Raw genomic sequence first — 20,890 nt, forward strand, 5'->3', positions numbered from 1 at the left:
CACGGAAAAATATCATTAAAAATTTTTAACTTCCAGATTCCAGATTAAGCCCTAAAGATTTTCTATTACTCACACTAACGCACTTATCAGAATCAGCTAATTAGAAAAGTCATAACTATTTTATTTTAAGTCCAAAATTCATCAAACCAATGAGGATATTTCTCTTATAGTCTCTATTTTTACACAAAAATAACAATAAAATAACGCCACTTATACATTTTAAAATGAAAGGATATTTCTCAGTAGCATGCACAAAATGTTACCCTCATACAACAGCACTTTGAGAAAATCATAAGTAATTCATTTTAATTCCAAATTGATCAAACTCAGTGAGCATATTTTTCTCATAAATTATAGTTTAATATAAAAATATAAATAAAATACAATTACACTTGAATTATAAGAATAAAATGATTTAAAGTACGCAGTTCTCAGAAAACATTTACACATAACCGAATATTCAATAATTCATAACTATTTTATTTCAATTCCAAATCAAATGAAACCAGTGAGTATACTTCCATTGAGAAGTATATTTTCGTAGAAAAATGTCAATAAAATAACTCTCTAAACACACAATGAGACGAAAATAAGTCAAGATATACTGCTCCAGAATACCATTTTCATGCAACAGAAATTTATAAAAATCATAACTAATTAAATATAAACCCAAATAAAATAAACCCAGCTGGAAAATAATATAAATTTTACTATCTTCATGAATAAAATACTAAAAAAAACACTTTTAAAGATTTTCTCATATTTTACATTATTTACACTTTAATCCTTATATTTTTTATTAATTAAGAAAAGGTCCTTGTCTCCAATTTGGTAAGCATCAAATTGTCCATTATGTCTTCCATGTGTTCAAGGTTATTAATTCATGTCTAAATATGGTCCAAATCATTCTCTTGGTCCTACCACACATGTGGATAAGGATCTTGCATATCTAAGGTATTTTTGGTCCAAGTCCATGGTATCTTCCTATTTTTTTTGTTTTTAGGTTCAATCTTTCAAATTTATTATTTTAAAGCTTGTTCTCATCATTTTTTCATGTAGTCCATAGGTCCAAATATGTCCAAAAGTCCAAGGGTCTTCATCATAGTCACTTTCCATTTTTAATCAATTTCCTTTTAGGAGTTTCTTTCATAATTTTTTCAAAAATACTTTAGAAATTTATTTTGACTCCAAAATAATTTCAATCAAAAGAAGATCATGAATCCAACTTAGATATCATCATAAGAATAAGTCACAAAATGAAACATGCAAAATTTTCATACAACCAACTACATAGCAAGCAAAATCATCATCAAACACTTTGTGGTTCTTAGTGATTTTCATGCATTTATTTATTTCAATCAAAATTTTAATCATGGGTTCATCAACACACACAACTTCAATCACAACCAAAAGGGTTAAGGCTCCCCTTGACTAAAAACCATTTAAACAAGGTATTCCCCTTGATTATGAAAAGTACCCTCCCTTTACTTGGTGTTTTTGGGTTGATCTTGCCTTGATCTTTGGGTGATCCTTCTCTTCTTTCCTTTTGCTTTATTTTACCTCTTGGAAATGAGTATCTCCTTCCTTGGCCTCCTACTTCCTCGAGTGCCAAATATTATACAAAAAGAAAGTTGGGAGCTTGGTTGATTTTGTGGGGTATCTTGGTGTTTTTTGTGGGATTAAAGGCTTGATTCAAGATCCTTATGATAGGGTATTAGGTGATCTAACTTGTAGGGTTCAAGTAAAATGTTTGAGATGAACTTGGATGTGTATAGAGAGAATAGAGATGAAGAAGAAGTAAAGAGCTCTTGGTTGCATGAGAATTAGAATAAGAGTCTTTTTCTCCTTCATGCATGGCTTTATATAGAAAATCTCTTCATGTTGGCCCACTCTCATGCATCTCACGGTTCCATCCTCTTTCACACAAGTCTTAATTTTCAATTTTGGTTCCTTTTTGGCTTTTTCTACAAGCCTATTCATGTGCACATGTGTAAATGTCCAAAATTGCCCCTTTTTTTATAGTTTTGTAATTCTAGTTAGATTTTAACTTTCCTAGTTCCATTTCAATCATTCCAATTAATTTTTGAAACCTATTTAGTTCAAATTCAATGGCCATGGTCATGGTCCAATTAGATCCATTGGATGAGGATTAGTCCACAAATTATTCATCATTAGCCTTATCTTCTAGAATACTTATCTTGTTGTTTTGGCTTAATTTCATTGGTTCTTATGGAATATGCTCATCTAGCTGAGATTAAACCATAAATGACCTTATCCCTTAATCATGATTAGTCTCACATGGCTCCTTACTACTATTTCTAACCCACTTTCTTTCATATACACTTGGTTTTTGGGCCTCTTTTTGGGTGATTTTTAGGTAATTTCTATACATAGTCTTTTGGCTCCATACTTGCAAGTCCATAACCTCTATACATGGGCAGTCTATCATAAAAATTTCATAATTTATCTCCTTCATTTGCTTGTCCAAAATGGACCTCCATTCTAGGCATTTCTAGGGGTATTTTGGTCATTTTAGTTAAATTTTACAATTTTATTTATTTTCTATTTTTGGATCTTTATAAATTTCTTATAATTCATAAAAATATTTTAGATATTCTAAAATGTTAAATAAAATTTTTTATTTCCTTTTCATATTACTTGATTATTTACCTATCGGACTTGTTTCGATAAATTTTACTAAAAAAAATTCTAGTTCTCAAGTCTCTTTGTACTACTTACTTTTAATTAAATGAGGTTAACATAATACAAAATCATTTATGAAAAGAGAAAAATTTGGAGTGTTACACAAACTAAATAGAGTTAATTTTAATTTTAAAATAATAAGTTTAAAAAATAAATGATTTAAATATAAAATAAGTTGTATTTGCAAGTATTTATGGATTTAGGGTTTAGGTTTTGATATAAAAAATAACTTAACTTAATCAAAATTTTATAGATTGTGTTAGTTTTGAAGAAATTTTCTTCACCTAACCCAAATTCATCCGATTGCTTATAATATTATATAAAAAAAATAAAATTTTATATATAATTGATGATTCAATCTCAACATCTGAAATAATAAATTTATTAAAAATAAATAAAAAATTATTTATTATAAAACATAATATAATACTAAAAATTTAATATTTATCTAAAATAAAAATTTAATAAAATAAAAAATAAATAAACTTCAACAACTTCTAATAAATTATAAAATATAAAATTTAATACGTGATTAGTCTCTATAAATATAATATATTTTATAATAAATTTTTATTTTTTTTATAAAATTTAATTTTTATCGACTATTTTTATAAAGTGTTGAACTAATTAATAAAAAATTAACTCAACATATTATTTATTTTTTATTTTTTATTTTTTAAAATAATATTTATAAATAATTCTCTAAATATATTTTATATCTTTGTAATAAATCTATCACCTCTTCTCCTTCCCGTTTTCCCGCTGCCCATTCCTAACCCTCACTCCCCCACCCCGTTCCCCACTCCCACTCCCACCCTCCCCTTCTCCAATCCTACACTCTCCCTCACCAAATTCTGCACTTCCCACCCTCAACAGTAAGTCACATTAATCCCATGCTTGAACTTTCCAAGCTTTTGCAACAATAAAGGGTGAGAATAACACTCGTCACCACGTGTTCTTACTCCAAGAACTTCCACAACTTCCCAAAGTGGCTCCCACTTGAAACCATTTCAGATGGATTTGACAATGGTGGCCTTGAAGAAGCAGGGACCACTGGGCCTTGGAGCAAGTTGGCCTAAACAATCTTGTTCGCCTCATTGAGAGACTGGTGGGTAGATTTGACCCATATGATTGTGTTATTTATGATTCCACACTACCTTGAGCTCCAGAGAGTGCAAAAGAGAGTTGGGATTGTTGGTGTTGTTTATCTCACTCAAAGTACGGTTGTCAATACTATATTCTACAGTATGAGAGTGGGAGAGGGAAAGGAGAAGGGGTTGAAGTTGGGAGCGGGGTGGGGTAGCGTGAATGGGAACGGATCATAGGAAGGACCTTTTTACAAATATTTAAAATATATTCAATAATTTATTTATAAATATTAATTTTAAATAATATAATATAATATAATTAAATAATATATCATGCCACTACGTAAGAATACTAAATTAGCTCTTTATTAGTAAAAATAATTTTTAATAAAAAAATTAATAATATAAACTAAATTTTAACTTTTTAATATATTTATTAATAAATTAATTTTTTTTATAAAAACTTAAAATAAAATGTCCTATATTATAAAGACTAATAATGTATCTAAACCTAATTTTTATAAAATAAATATTTTATATTATTTATTTAGCTATTTTGCACAAAACTCATTCAATAATTTTTTTTACACAAGACTTAAATTTAAGTTTTGTTTATAAAAAAATCTAAGACTTTTTATAAAGAATAAGATCTTTGTTGACTATAATATTAATGACATTATGCTGTAATTTGAATAATTTTTTAAGAAATATTATAAAAGTCGAAAATCAAATAGTAATATGAATCAATTTCTTATAAATTAAAATTAACATAAGTTTCACTATTTATTTAAAATTTCTCTCATTTAACTAAGAAATATAATTTATTTTTACCTTATGAGAAAATTTTTATAATTTTTTATATTAACTTTTTTTCTATAAATATTTATTTAGAAATTTAGTCAAATTAGACCTATGTTAAGATATTATATAACTAATTATATAACTAATTATAAAAGCATTTTAGGAGAATGAGTTGATAAATATTTTGAGAAGTGACTGTTATTATTCTCAAGCATCTATTATCACTTTTATTTAAATATTTTTTGTCTAAAATATATCAAGTTTTGACGTAATGTACGGATATTTTAAAACTGAAATAAATAAATAAATATTTCGGTGCATTGCATAGTTATTTTTAATATTAGAATAAATTTATAAACAAAAATTAAACAAAATAAAATATTTTTATTAATAAAAATATAGTAATAAAAATATTTTACTATATTAAATGAGACTAAATTAAAGAAACATGAGTTTTATACTTAAAATTTATTGACATATTAAATACATACACATCTTAATAACTTGTTATTAAATTATTTTATATTACTTTTACCATCATATATATCAAATTTAAGATAATTTAGACATTTGTAAATATATTATTAAAAATTTAATATTAATTCATTTTCAATAACACATCACACAATAAAATAAAATAATGTAATAAAATATTTTTTTATTTCATTTTTTATAAAATTTTATAAAGTTGATTTACTTGATAAAAGCTTTCAATTAGGTATAATATATCAAGAATTAATAATAAAATTAAATTAAAAGAAGCTATATTTGAAAGAAATACAACAACAATAATAATAATAAATAAATAAATAAATAAATAAATAAATATTTAATAATAAATTACGTTATTTAACATGGATAAAAAATATAATTTGTAAAAATGTTCTGACTCAAGAATAAGAACTCAAATTTGTAATATAAAAATAAGTTAGAAAGTAAGATATTATTTTACACTATTTGTATTTATTTTTAATTTATGGTTAATATTATTTGTTTATATTTTTATTCATTTTGTAGTCTTTTAAGAAACATTAAATGAGTAATTAATAGTATTAGTTTTGGAAAAAATAGAAATTACATAAAAACTTGATAAATCATAATGACTCGTTTATACTTTTCAAAACACATGAATCTACTAATATGTTTTGTTTTTTTTTTAATAATATGCAGGACTTGCAATTAATTTATATTTATTACAATCATATACTTTTGGTCATTATTCTAAGACTATGCGTTTCTAAATTTATTTTAGTAACATATAATTATATTCTTTATGCAATTATTGTTATTTAAAATTATTAAGCTCACAAATAAGGTGAATAATAAAAATTGTATTTTTACTGTGATCGTAACGACGCTTTTTATTTAATAAAAAAACATAACCTAATTTGGTATTTATATATCGGTGATTTAAAGCAAAAAAGAAAAGTACAGAAATAAGCTTTATACTAAAAAGAAAAAGAATAAAATTATCTTCACATTTATTTAAAATATAATTACAAAAAAAAAAAAATTCGAAATGCTTGCATACAAAAATTGTATTCATCCAATGAATTTGTACAAATTTTTAATTAAAAGGAAGAGAAATATGTGAGATAAAATTATTGGCATGATGGAAAAGGAAAACAAAATATGTTAAAGACAGAAAACACAACAGAGTTGCGAACAAAAGCAACACAAACAGATAAAAACCACAAATTGAACCAATAGCATAGAGAAGAGAAACCAAAAACCATAGGAAACAACACCGAAAGGACCATGGAAATGCATGTGACCATGGAAGGCATCTTTGAAAGGTGAAAAACGCTGCCACGGAAATGGCTTTTTTTAAATCGAATCATGAAAATCCGAGCTAAAAACCTAAGATCCAAAGGTGAAAGATCACGATTCTAGCCGATCCTACAAATTCAAATCCTACATATGACTGAGATCACACAGTGGGGTAAAGAACATAGGATCACACAATCTAAAAGATTAAGATTGCGATTTTGATAACACTGTTTTCAAGGATTAACACAGAATGCTACAAACATAAAAAAGAATTGAAGAGAACTACACATGATTTAAGACTAATCTGCAGGTGAACATCTTAATCAAATTAATAAGACCCCGAAAGCCTATTAATTTTCTAAAACAAAAATAATTTTCTCTAAGAACAGTATTTAAGTGCAATTCTTTATGCATTTTTAATGTTATCCTCTAATTAAAATTAGAGTTCACCTAAGTATAAGATGACCAAAAAATGTTATCACATTTTATGATCGAGGTGAAATGGTAATTTTCATTGAAGAATAGCGCCAAAATAACTATAGAACCATAGCTAAATTTGTTCAAACTAGTTGACCCAAAAAAACCTACTTCAAACCAGCTTTGGTGTCTTATTTCATCACAGAAGTAATTCAATGCCACAAAGTTGAAATCATTTATTTATAAATCAAACATAGAAGTTGATAATTTCAGAAGTTCAAAGAAAGAACCTATAGAGGACTTTCCACACATACTTATCCAATCAACAGATATATGAGCAAACCTAAATGCCAAACATCAAGGAATATACGAGTTCAGTAACTAAGCAGTCAATGTCAATTGTTCATAGCACAAATCCAGAGTTGAAAAAGGCAAGGGCAATAGGTTTGGTATGCAATTTTAGAGACACGTTCTTGTTTCCATCAATGGAAATTATTATAATGGGAAATTAAGAATGCCTTGTCCTCATCATCTCACAGATTTGCAATCAACCAGCCATTAAACTGTGGTTGACCATTAGTATGGCCTGTAATATTGCATGGGTCGGCCAAACCTTGGAAACCTTCTGCACATCAAAAGGGTATAACCATCAGATAACAGAAGATTGAAGGAAGATGCTCAATATAAATTTGTCTTGTACCCCACCATGAGAACTGTTGGCATTTTTCATTAATATTGTTGCATTGGAACAAATAACTTTTTTTTAACTTTCAGAAATGAAAACACTCTTTATCACTCTTTCTAAAAAAAATCATGTAAGTCTTACTTTTAATTTAATGATTCTCACTCCTAATTTAATAATTATCTCTTGCACTTTCGTAATTTTCAAATAATTTTATCCAATAACTAAAAGTGTGTTAAAGAGTGTATTCCTAACACTCCTCTTTAACTTTTGGCCCTTAAGTTGAGATTTAAAAAATTGAAGGTGAAGGGACCTATCATTAAAAGTGTTAATGTGATAGTAACAAATCCTTATACTTTCTAATTGCACTGGTCAGACGAAAAGCACCGGTTCAAGAAAAATTATTTTGTTTAAATATGTTTTTAGTCCTCACAAATATAGTTTTATTTTATTTTACTTTTTCAAAAAGAAAAAATAGCTTTGGTAATTTACAATTTTTGAAAATAATCACTATTTAATGACGACATGAAAATACATTTTTTGGTGACATGTGATGTGACATAGCTAAATGCTTGTTACATCATTATTAAGTGAGAACAAAAACTATTTTAAAAAAATTGTGGGGACCAAAACTAACTAAAAATTTCTGAATAATCAATATCAAAGAAATCATATTTATAGGGACTAGAAACATATACAACCTAATATTTCACCTTTCTAAGACATCAAATTTACACATGACAAAAGCAAAGATAATTGAAAGCAACACAAGCCATTATCAATATCCAAGGTAAATCTGATAATCGCTTACCCATAACCAGGTTGAGGATGGAATGAAGGCCTTCTATATCTTGAAGCAAAAGGTCTTCTCCCAGAATACTGTTTCATTCCAGGAATGTTTGTACGCTTGGCACAGACCTGAAGAGCACACCAGAATTTTAAGTAAAATTCAAACACAAATTATTGGAGTGACTAATTGCATTTACAGTGATTATCCATTAAAGACCTTCAGTTTCCGACCATGCAGTTCTGATTCATTTAAAAAGAGAGCATTGTGAACAGCATCAACCTCAACAAACTCAACATAAGCAAATCCTTTTGGTTGACCAGATATGGTCGTCAGAATTGTCACTCTGTTCACAGCTCCACATCCTTGAAAATGTCGCCTGATTTCTTCAGATGTACATGCATAGTCAACCTGAATTATAATTAAGTGTTAATGAATCACATTATTCAGTTAAAAATTTACAAAATTATATGAAATAACAACTGCCCAGAAAAAAAATTCAACATGCATTAGAAATGTGATTGTAAGATGCACTAGAGCCTGTCGCAGTCAATTTATCAAATACATAAGCGTGTGATTTTGTGGAAGCAGCAAGAGGGACATAACAAGATTAAAGAGATATTAAGCATTAACACATAGTATGGACCAGATATAATTAGACACACAGCAAGGCAGGGTATGAGTATTCATTTTTTCCTGGTTATTAACCTGTGGTTATAGCAGCTTCCACCTTTTATTTTAATGACTTTCAGGTAAGAGAATGAAGTCATTTTTGGTAGCTTAATTAATAATCAATGTAGATCATATGGCTTACTCAAAACAATGGAGATTAAACTAATTTCAGCAGCCAAGAAGCTCATTTTTTAAGAATCTAGCATTCAATTCCATATTAAAATCTGCAGCCAATAAAGCAACTCGCTCAGCCAGATAACATTTTTCTATTCAAGAGAAAAACAGAAGCATATTGTTGGAGACCAATTAGTAGTGGACCAGTGAAATAGACCTAGGACCTTAAAAAAATATGAGACGTGTGGCTAGTGAGATTGCATCGATTGAATTGTTATGATTTTTACTGTTTTGCATGAATCAACGTGGGAGGGGGAAAAACATAATAGATTAATAATTACATAAGAGTGAAGAGGAGGAGAGAGAAGGACGTCTGTTTATTTTAGTATAGCTTCAGCTTTAGCTTGGGTAGAGGTTTTCCTGTAGTCTATACTCTGGGTAGGGAATTGACCATTTTAGTGTAATTCTGCAACAGTTTTCTATTGTTTTAATACAGTAATATCTTGGTTTCCATTATACATGAAAGGAAAAACTAACAAACTTTAAGAACATGATAACATGCTTTTTTGGCTCAGGCAAGGCAAGCCTCTAGCATATGCAAGAGGCATGCAACTCACTGTAGCAGAAAAGATTCAACAACCCCTTCTGGTTTTTTGTGGCACCTTTGGCTACACTCAAAGGAATCGGATTTATAGACAAGCCAAACTCATATCTATGGGGAAAAAAGGTTAAAATGCAGACTACAAAGCAAAATGGTAAGATCTGCACTCTTCAGCCACTCTATCACCTAGGAGTCATGCATAGATGATCTTTTTTGCTACTCTAATATATTTGGCTGCAATCTTTCAATTGTGATGCCAATCAGCTTTCCTTGTGCTTATCAGAAACTCTTAATTTTGTCAATCCAGCCTTACTCTTGTATTGTTTTTTTCTATAATTGACAAAAGTTTTGGGAGAGTGTAGGCCACCTGACAGACAATTAATTACTGCCTGATGGGGGAATATAAGGGGAGGAGAAGAGCATCAGCACTGAGGAACAACAATGAGAAAATCATGAAAGAATATTCACTTGTGGACCAAATTCCACTAATAGGGTCCGAGCATTATAGAATGGAACACAAGGCGATGGGGAGAGAGGAATAGGTTGGAGGAGGGATGAAAGAAGAATGAGGACTTGGGAGGGACATCACAGGTCTCGAGAATGACATGGTATCTTATTTTTAATGGAATTACAGAGGTCTACCTCTGTTACAGAGAGCCAGTCACCATCACTCCACAAGTATCAGATTCCAGTCAATTTGATATCAAAGCACTAGATATTGGAGGAGCTGTTCATAGTGGTGAATTTGAAGATGATTCCAACATTTGATGGGAGGAGGCTTACTATAGGTTGCTCAACGTTGAGGAGCACTTCAGTGTGACAGGAACACCTGAAGTGGAGAGAAGCTACCAAAGGCTATGAAGACTCTTGAGAGGTTCTGCTCTCAACTAGTGGCTTGAATGGTAGTTTTTGTACGGTCACAGTGGCAGTGTTTGAAGCACAATACAATGCCAAAGAAGCACAAATACAGACACAAAACACTAATACAGTACAATACAGTCACAGGAATTCAGCAAATTATAACAATTAAAGAATACAACACGATTATAATATAATGTGTAAAATTAATATTAAATTAAAAAATATTAAATGAGGAGAGAATTTGTGTTAAAATGAACATGAGTCATTGTGGGTAATATAAAATGTTTAATTTTATCTAATTATTGTGTTATTCCAATTTGTAATGCTGTACAAGTTTTACAAACAAAGTGAAATTTTTTTTAAAACTGAAACTAAAAGTTTTTGAAGTGTCCACACAGTAGTGTCTAACACAACTACTATTTAGAAGTATCTGGGCCTCTTGGTGTTGGTTGAATTTCACCGCCCTGATGCGTATTCACAAGATAAATAGGTGAAACAGTTGAATGCTTTGAGGATTTTAGAAGTGGAGAGAAATGGTGAACCTGTGTCTGCATGGGAAGTTCTAGGAAGGGGAGGGTAGGGCAGAAGTCAAGCTAGATTGCTTTCCACAACAAATGACCAAAAAGTCGTGATCCCCTAAGGGGAGGGCAAGTGCACGAGCATTATGGGTTACAAGTGTCAATGTTTAAGTGGACCTCGGAATTAGATTGGATTTATGGCTCATTGAGCAACCAGAGGTCCAGGTGCGTTGGTCCTAGATTTTGAGCATTCTTGGGCTGAGTCAAAACATTTGGCTCTCTATGCTATACAAGGTTGTTTAAATTGTGTGTTAGCGCATTTGATCATCCACACCAAGTTTCTTCAACATCTGCATATTGTGCACTACTGTGGAGCGACATGGAGTGTAGTGTATCAATTTGTTGAATTGGACTGCAGCAGCAGCACTCCAAAATGAGTCATATTGAGTGTGTGAAGCAGGTCAGGTTGTGCAACCCATTCTTAATGAAACCTATTTTGAGTCCTTTTTCAGACCATCCAGCCTCTTTACCAGACCACATGCCGTCTTTTCTCCTTCTTTGTGTGGTTGTTACCCAGCAACAACTCCCTGTCTCGTCTCTCCCTATCACTACAATTCTGCATGCAAACCCCTCTCCCAAAACACCCAACCTCAGGTATGGTGTGTGATTGCTGCTTGGTTCTGTCCACTTCTCTTCTTTGCTTGGTGCTGCATGTTCTGTGTTGCTGTTGTTGGAATGTTGTGTTCAAGTTTGTGTGGTCTCCACTTCTCTCTTGTAGGCTTGTGTTAGATGTTTTAGGCTTGATTATTGTCATTGATACTTTGGTTTAATATTATTGGAGTCAAGTGTTAATTAGTCCCACATGGAATGAGATATGAGCAAGTTAGGAGTCTATAAGGAGATGGACCCAAGCACCTATTGCCTTAAGGTTTTGAGATTGCATTGTGGTGTCCTACTCATTGTAAGGCTCCCTACTCAAACTTCCCAACTCAAAAGTGCACCGTAGAAGAAACAATAACACTCTATGAGCCCTAGTAAAGAACTAGTGGCACCCACTTGTGGAGGGGTGTGGAGTCCAAAAAGTATCATTGAGTGGACGGCAGCGCACGTGGAAGAGAGTAAGAGTTGTTTTAATGTAAACCATGGATACTTGTGGATGAAAGAAATTCCGCTGCAGAGGGAGCCAATATAATATCACTAAATCTGGCCAAAAAAATCCTACAATTTCAAGTGCAACTAACCTAGCCTTGTGGATTTCCCAATGTAACTTGCCTAGTTCCACCACTTTCCCAATACTACCTATAGCACTCTCTGTCAGCGCACAGAACCAAGAGCCTCCCTCTCTAGGCACACACTGCCTCCCTAATCATTTCCTTCCATTACTAACTTCTCTCTCTTCCTTTCCTATATAACTGACTCCCTTTTCACATGTGCCTCCTTTCCCTTCCTTGTGTACACATGCCAGATTTTGGGCCTTGTTACTTGACTCACTAATGGGCTCACATCGGTCACTTCTCCTTCAAACTCCGTCTTGTCCTCAAGACTGAAAACTGGAAATTGACTTCTAATTAGAAACTCATCTTCCCAAGTAGCTTCTTCACTTGGTTTTCCTTTTCAATGAATCAAAAGCTGCTGAATTCTTTCACCTTGCTTAGTTAACACTCTCTACTTGCTAACACGGCTTCTAAAGCATAATGCTCTTTCACTTTCACTTTCAAACCAGTAGGAAACATTGTCTCCACTAAGTGATTAGTTGAAGCTTCTTTTAATTTTAACACATGGAAAATAGGATGAATTCATGAGGTCTCAGGTAGCTGCAACCTATAAGCCACTTCCCCCGTGGTGACAACTTTTGATTAATTTGTTTGGCCACCGAATGCTGCCTATAAGGTCTCAGCTTCACAAACACCATATCCCCCACTTCAAAATGCACATCATGTCTATTTTTGTTACCATATTTCTGCATCAGGTTCTGAGCCTTCAATAAATGAAACTTGAGTGGCTTGAGAGTCTCATCACAATGAACTAATTCCCTTGCTACAGCCTCACTCAACCTTCACCTCACCTAGAATGAAACAGGTCACAGCGGAAGGACTTCTACCATATAATGCTTCAAAAGTTGTATTGGTAGAATTAGGATGCTCTGCCCATGGCAACCACAGAACCCAATGTTGAGGTTGTTCAATTTTGCCATACCCTTCAATGAATTTTCAATAATATATAGTCAAACCCAAGAATCCCCGAACCTCCTTGACATTTTTAGGAGTAGGCCACATCCAAATAGACTGAAACTTACTTGGATCCATAGCAACCCCCTTTCCTGAAATAATATGTCCCAAATATTCAATTTGAGACCTCTCAAATTGACATTTCTTCAAATTTGAAAAGAAATTGCCCTGCAACAGAGTAGACAGCACTATCTCCAAGTGTTTCATATGTTGCTGCCATGTATGACTGTAAACAAGGATATCATTAAAAAAGACCAGAACCATCTTCCTCAACAATTGCTGAAACAAGTCATTCATAGCCACTTGGAACGTAGAAGGGGCATTTGTTAACCTGAAAGGTATAACCATGTACTCATAGTGCCCATCATATGTTCTAAAAGTTGTTTTATCTATATCTTCCTCCTTCATCCGGATTTCAAGTCCAATTTAGAAAAATAATTGGAACCGTGTATCTCATCCAATAATTCCTCAACAACCAGGATAGGAAACTTGTTAGATACTATTACCGTATTGAGTGCCCGATAATCCACACACATCCTCCAACTTGCATCTTTCTTCTTAACTAGAATCACCGAACTAGAGTAAGGGTTGTTACTTGGCTGAATCAGACCTTCGTGGAGCATTTCTTTCACTTGCCTCTGTATTTCATCTTTGTGATAATGGAGATAACGATATGGTCTTACACTCATTGGTCCTTGCTCTGAATTTAAGGATATCAGATTTCCCCTTTTTGGTGGCAACTCTTGAGGCTTGTGAAACACCCTTGAAAAAGCTTCTAACAAATGAGTAAGTTCCTTTTGTTGCCCTTCAGACCACACCCACTTTGATTCCCCTACAATTTTCTCAGACGAGCAGTTTAACTTCTACAAACTAGTCACTTGGGTTTCCCATCAAGCTTCTGAAGGACAAATTCCTGATCACTTTTCTGCCACAGCCCCTTAATTCCACCCATTTCTCATCATTACAAAACTTCATGATCAATTGATCCCAATTGTACATGAAATCTCTTAATGTTTTAAGCCATGCAACTCCTAGTATCAAATCAATCCTCCCAAGTCTAACACCCAGCAACAACATTAGAGTGGTAACCTCCCACCACAACTTCCACTCCAGCACATTTCCCTTCTGTTAGCACCTTACAACCGTCCCCTAAACAAACCCTCATAGATTCACAATGCCCATGACAATTGAGCCCAAGGGATGACTCCAATTTAGGAGAAATAAAATTATGTGTTGCACCACTATCAATCAAAATTCCCCTTACTTCCCCTACTAATTTTTATGTTTTTAAAGCACAGCCCCTACATCTGTCGTTTCAAAAAATTCTAGAATTCGACTAGTAGCCAGCACACTACATTCTGCCTCTACCGTTTCTTGCTCCACTTTAGCATCCTCCACCTTTCCTTCCCCTTCGTTCGATAACCACTCATCCTCTCCCAATATAAGCACTCTCAATTTGGCAATTGGACATTTGTGTAATGGTCCATAACGCTGACCACATAGAAAGCATAGGCCCTTCCTTCTTTCTTTGTTCTTCCATGTCTTTGCTGGTCAGATTATACACTGTGCTTCTTAGTATCAAAAACAGAGTGCTCTCTTCGATTTGGTTGAGGAATAGCAGCAGCACCTTCCTTAAGCTTCACAGCGCCCCACCCGCTTTGGTTCCACTGTCCTACATTCCATCGTGGAATTGTGTTTCAGGAAACACGATCACCTTGTTTGTGCAACGCCAATTCCAAATTGCAGGTTAATTGCATTGCCTTCAAGCATGTCGTAGGGTTATGAACACAAACCCATGAACGTATGTTCTCCTTCAAGCCATTCAGAAAATAGCCTACATATTGTTGCTCCAGTTGACAAGGAACTAACGCAACTAATACTTCAAACTCCTTGATATATTCTTGAACTGAGCCACGTGCAGCAAGTTCTTCATAAGGATTCTGCACCTCCAACCCACTTACCTCTCCATTAGCTCATTCTTGAATTGGTCCCATTGTAGATCAGGATAGACTTCCAAGAGAATAGTGAACCAATGAACCTCTGACCCATCCATACACACCTGTGCCACATTGGGATTTGCAATTCTGCTGCAATTTGATTGATTTGAAAACACATTTCCACCTTCGTAAACCATCCACGAGGAACCGCTCCATCAAAAGCCAGCAACTCAACTCGTTTGGCAATAATCTAAACATCGTTAACAACCCCGAAACGATCATAATTCCAACCCACGGATTCCTCATCCTTGTTGTCCGCCACACAACAACCATTTTCCTTAAGCGATTTCACAATGAGTGCGTGAAATTTGGACTGCTCTTGTTGCTCCTTCGATATCATGTCTTGTAAACCCGCAATCATCGCTAGCAATTTCTGCACTGTTGCTTCTATCGATCCCAAATGTGATTTGTTTGCTTCGACACGATCTTGAAGACGGGTCTCCATTCGCATCCAGCAGGTCGAACCAATGTTAGGTTCACCAAACACAAATATAACAAATAATTGTAAATAACAGAAGAAATCTGAAATGGTGTAATGTTAATGTATATGAAATGTATGATATATGAAAGAAGGTATAAAAGTAGCACTCTCTCTCAACTTATAGAACCAAGAGCCTCCCTCTCTAGGCACACACTGCCTCCCTAATCATTTTCTTCCATAACTAACTTCTCTCTTCCTTTCCATTATAACTAACTCCTTTTCACATGTGCCTCCTTTCCATTCCTAGTATACACATGCCAGATTGTTACTTGACTCACTAATGGGTCCATGTCAGTCACCCTAACATCCACACTCTAGATGTCCAAGGGGTGTATTGAAATCTCACATCGACCATAGATATGGCTAAACAAAAGCTTATAAAGGCTAAAGCAATCACCACCTTACAAGCTACCTTATGGGGTTGAGTTAGGCTTAAAGCCCAAATTCAACAGTTTAAATGTGATCAGAACTTATGTGATGACTCTTGGGTTTTATAAGACTTATGAATCTTTTTTTTATGGCAAGAGTCGTCAGACCTTATGAATCTTTAGTTTAATTAAATATTTGGTGTGAATTAAGGGTTATTTTCTTTACCTATGCTGATTGCCATTTGGTGTGATGTCAAATCATTATATACAGCAGAAAAGAAATGAAAAGGGGCAGAGTAAGGATATTTGAATCTCACATTTCCAACATAGATAGACCGAGAATCCACTTCCTCCTTCAAATCCTGAGTTGTAGATGAACCAGATGAACCTTCAAATCAAAAATAAAATAAAATAATCATTTAATAGAAAGATATAAATATTAAATACCTCAAATGTGTAAATAATATTTAACAAAAACCATAGAAATGAAAATGTCTTACTAATCACATATGCCTTGTACTGCAAAAATGATGGCAGGCATCTTGCACCACTTTAAATCCATATATTAAATTTAGCAACACAAGATTTATGAATAATGAGGTCAACTTACATCCAAGTATACAAATATCTAAACTATTGTATAACCCACTTAATTACATATTCATTTCACACACTTCCCTGGTCCTTCCTCTGTTCTCTCCACAATCCATTACCAGAAATTGCTAATGGGACCTGTTGTCTACAAAACTGATTATGTCATTGAAACTTTCAATCACAACCCCCCAGTCCTCTCTCCAATCTCCGTTTTTGTAACTGATATTGGGACGTTTTGATAAAATGTTCTACATCACAGTTTAAATCTTTTTATGCACTGCATATGTCATATGAAAGAGGACATCAAAGAAACAGACCAAAGATCCTATGCCTGCATGGTACAATATTTTTGTTGATAAAATTAACCAAACAAAGTTGGCTTTCTTTCCTATCAATAAAAAAAATTCATTTCAGCCTTAACATAAATTTCTGACAATCTCTTTATAAATTCTTATCAAGCTTTCATATCAGGTTGCATCCAAAGACAACTACAAGTGAGGAGGATTTGAACTGTGGGAGTATATCTGCCCAGCAAAATATAGCTGGATGTTACAGAAACACCAACAACAAGGAGTTAAATATTGTTCATGGACCAAAAAGAAAGAGAGAAGACAATATAAAAACTGTTTTTTTAACTATGATGCAGTATAGAAAGTCGGAGTAGTTAAGTTCATATCTATTAACCAAATGTAAACAGTAAGTTCAATAAACATTAAAAGGTATGCAAATATTCGACACACTAAGTATAGTTTCTTGAATGTACACCCATGCTAATACAACAGAAAGAAATTACATGGATACATATGCATGCATACTTATGCATATACATGCATGTATGTATGAACATGATTATATGAATGCAGCCTTCACTTTCCTATTTCCCCACATTGACAAGTTCTTCTTTTTCTTAAGTTGAGAACGCACAAGGCTCTGACCACTGTGGGGAGTGTTAAGTGTACCTATGTACACATCTTACACACACACAAGGTTGTTCAATGAGCTTTAACAAAATTTGCATGCTATAATTCACAGCATGAACATATCAATGTCATGTTGTAACCATATATCTTATCCATATTCTGATTCTCCAGATTGTTGATTCTAAAAACACAAGATAATATTTCAGAAGTAATAATAAAGAGATACAAGTAGGTTCAAAAAATCGGGGTTGATGATAATTATATCAACCTTAGTTATCTACAATATAAAGAATCCATCCTAATTTCCAAAAGCCTTCAACAAAAGCCAGCTTGGTGTTGTCTGGCACCAGTAAGTGTCTTTTAAGACTGGGGTATGCCAATGTCAGAAGTTTGATTTCGATCATAACTAAAAAAGTGTAGTTTCCATATCACATTTCATCTCATATTTAAGAAGAGTTTCATAATTTTAAATCCTTATTTGTAATTATGAAATATCAATTCCTACTAGACTTTGTTTTCCACAACAATCACTTTCCCCCAAAATCACCAATTGAATTAAAAAAAGCCCTAAACTTTCCTTATCAAATAAATTCGTTGGAAATAGTCTAAAACATGCTCATAGTCACACTGCCATGGCTCAATATTTCAGTAAGCACCTTTGATTGAAGAAGCACCTGCGATGGGTTGCATCGTCAACTGTGACAGCAGGATTGGTATAAGTAACCCTCAAGCGCTTCACCACACCACGATCGCAGGTGATCTTGGTGTTTATCGGTTATCTCCAGTTTATTTCTCCAACTAATCTTTGAATTCAAAGAGAGTAGAGCACAAGCAATCTGCAACTGCCAACAAATTAGAGCAATGGCGACATATATGGTTAAACAGAGTCCAGATATTCACAAAATAAAGCATACCAAGTACCAACACTGATGCAAAGGAACTTAATGCATGTATGACAAGGCCAAAGTGAAGGAAGAAAGAATTAGAGATTTACCAACACATGAGGCAGGACAGAAAGGAAATGATGAACAGCCCACCTTGAGAGTAAGACTGTCATAGGGGGTTTATATAGAGAAACAGTTCAAGCATGTTTCGACCGGTTCTTCGAGAACTTTAACCAGGCCAGCGGCTCGGTTCGGTTCATACAACTATGATAGGATCAATTCTAATTACCATCCCCATATGTTTTTTAGCACATTATCTCTCCTTTTTTGGTACATTATCTCTCTCCTTTTACAAAATAAAATGCATAATCTAACTTAAAGTTTAAAAAAGACAACAGAATCTCATCTAATTATTATTATGCTTCTAAGGACTTACCCAATTTTCAGCTACAACCATAAATGCAATCACAAAGACATACAAATTTCCAACTCAATCAAAATCTAAGAAATTAAAAAACAAATACATCCACACGTAACTACCTCAATATCTAGAAATCATTATTCCAAGGATTCAAAATAAGAATGTAGGATACCAAATTAAATCTAAAATTAAAGAAATACCAAATCATTCTAACACTTACAAAAGGTTATTATTTACAAAAGCAATTGAGTCAAAATCACAAAGACCATCAACTACAATTGAAATCACTGAATAAGGTAAACATATACAAGCCAAATAGGTAGACACTACAATCCAAAAAAAGCACAATACAAGGCTCGATGGTTAATGCCCCAATACGAGAAAGTAAATAAAACAACCCATCTCAACAAACTAGGTTCCACTCCCGAAATTATTCAACTTTTAGAAGCAAAACAATAATGGGCAGGCATTAAAAATAAAATATATTGATGGGTTACTTTCTGTTCATATATATAAATAAAGAGAGAGAGAGAGAGAGAGACCCTTTGAAGAGAAACCATCTGTTTGTCAACCTTGGATAGCATTTGGAGAAGGATTTGAGGGTGCCACCTTCCTGCCGTTCCTCGTGGTTTTCTGCTCGCGCTCATGCTTCTTCTTTCTCTCCCTCTCGTATTTGGGAACGTGCAAATGTGCTCACAGTCATGTTCTCAACCGTACCCAACTGATTGCCTGAACTTTGAGCCGGTGACCGCTTTTCTTGTTATGTAAATTATACTTAAAACTATTTTAGAAAAAATGAATGTAAAATGTAATATTATTAGGATGAATGTAAATTATAAATCATTACTGAGTCACAAAATTAAGTCATCCATCCATATGTCATGTTTTTTATTTTAACTTGGTCAGAAATTTATTTTCAATGTGGGTTAGTATTGTAATTAACTAATGAGTATTGATTGTATTGTATGAATATTTAAAATTTAGATAAATTGTAAAAGCATAAATCAAATGAAAATATTGCAAAATTCTAAAACTATAAGAATATGGTTGTTTTATCTTCTAAAAAATATTAATTTTATGTGTTACTTTTATACGAGTAGAATAATTTATTGATTAAATAATATAAAGACATTATATTTTTTTACTTTTAATTTATAATTATTTTTATTTTTATTAGAGTAAATATCCACTCTTTCAATCTGTAATGCACCAACAATTTATTCTTAAAATTTTTAAAATATTAAGTAAGTTCTCAATATTAGCCATAATTGATTATATTAGTTTTTATTATTATGTAACAGTTAAAAAAATTAATAGAGTGAAGCATTAATAGATTAAATAAAACTTATTATTATTACTAGGTATTTTACGATGAGAAGAACGAGACTTTTTCTCTCTCTCTTTGAAACCTCTTACACCATTTTCTATTAGGGTTTCTTCCAAAACCTTGACTACTATCCATTAATCTTGAGATTGTTTCCTAGCATCTTAAGGATGCTACCAAATCATCCACCCTCTAGTTTTCATGAACTATTTATTTTGAAATTGTATGAGGGTTAGGAGTAGATCTTTCTTTAAGTTAATAAATGATCTTATAGCCATTTATAGTCTTGATTTTATTGCCTATTTTTGAACCTACGGTAAGTGCTAAAAAAGCTAAGAATATTATTAATAAAATTAACTTTGATGCTTATAAGATAATGGATGCTACTGGTTTTTTAGGGGGTATTTGGTGCCTTTGGAATAGTAATAGGATCTCTGCTTCTCTTGTGACTAAATCTAAGTTCTTTATTTATCTTAAGATTAAAACCCATGATAATGAGGATTGGATTTTATCTTTTGTTTATATTAGCCCCTCTGAGCATTTTAGGGCTAGCTGCTAGAAGGAACTTTTAGATTTTAGCTTTTCTGTTAGGTGTCCTTGGGTTTTAGCTGGGGATTTTAACTCTATTCTTTATACTTTTGAGAAAGCGTGGGTAGACA

At 32.7% G+C, this 20,890-nt stretch overlaps 1 protein-coding gene and 1 long non-coding RNA gene across 2 annotated transcripts; one reads left to right on the forward strand and one right to left on the reverse strand.

Moving 5' to 3' along the window:
- Window positions 1-7,014: 7,014 nt before the first annotated feature.
- LOC113873194 (polyadenylate-binding protein 1-like) lies at window positions 7,015-18,519 on the reverse strand. The gene is made up of 6 exons (XM_027511220.1): window positions 18,488-18,519; window positions 18,277-18,357; window positions 16,406-16,476; window positions 8,468-8,659; window positions 8,273-8,379; window positions 7,015-7,404 (listed from the first exon to the last, which is right to left on the reverse strand). Exons 2-6 carry the CDS (start codon window positions 18,290-18,292, stop codon window positions 7,356-7,358), a joined length of 435 nt encoding a protein of 144 aa, XP_027367021.1. The 5' UTR covers window positions 18,293-18,357; window positions 18,488-18,519; the 3' UTR covers window positions 7,015-7,355.
- LOC113873195 lies at window positions 18,271-18,577 on the forward strand. Its single transcript, XR_003505931.1, has 2 exons — window positions 18,271-18,357; window positions 18,488-18,577. It is a non-coding gene; the product is annotated as an uncharacterized LOC113873195 (long non-coding RNA).
- The last annotated feature ends 2,313 nt before the right edge of the window (window positions 18,578-20,890 follow it).

Source organism: Abrus precatorius, unplaced genomic scaffold (assembly GCF_003935025.1).
Source record: "Abrus precatorius isolate BTA unplaced genomic scaffold, Abrus_2018 Scaffold7, whole genome shotgun sequence".
NCBI lineage: Eukaryota > Viridiplantae > Streptophyta > Magnoliopsida > Fabales > Fabaceae > Abrus > Abrus precatorius.

What these genes read in the sequence shown, in the direction of transcription:
- LOC113873194 (XM_027511220.1), bottom strand. An exon ending in GGTCTATCTATGTTGGAAAT is followed by an intron (nt 8,660 to 16,405) that starts GTGAGATTCAAA and finishes ATTATAATTCAG; the next exon opens with GTTGACTATGCATGTACATC. An exon ending in TGCATGGTCGGAAACTGAAG is followed by an intron (nt 8,380 to 8,467) that starts GTCTTTAATGGA and finishes TGTGCTCTTCAG; the next exon opens with GTCTGTGCCAAGCGTACAAA.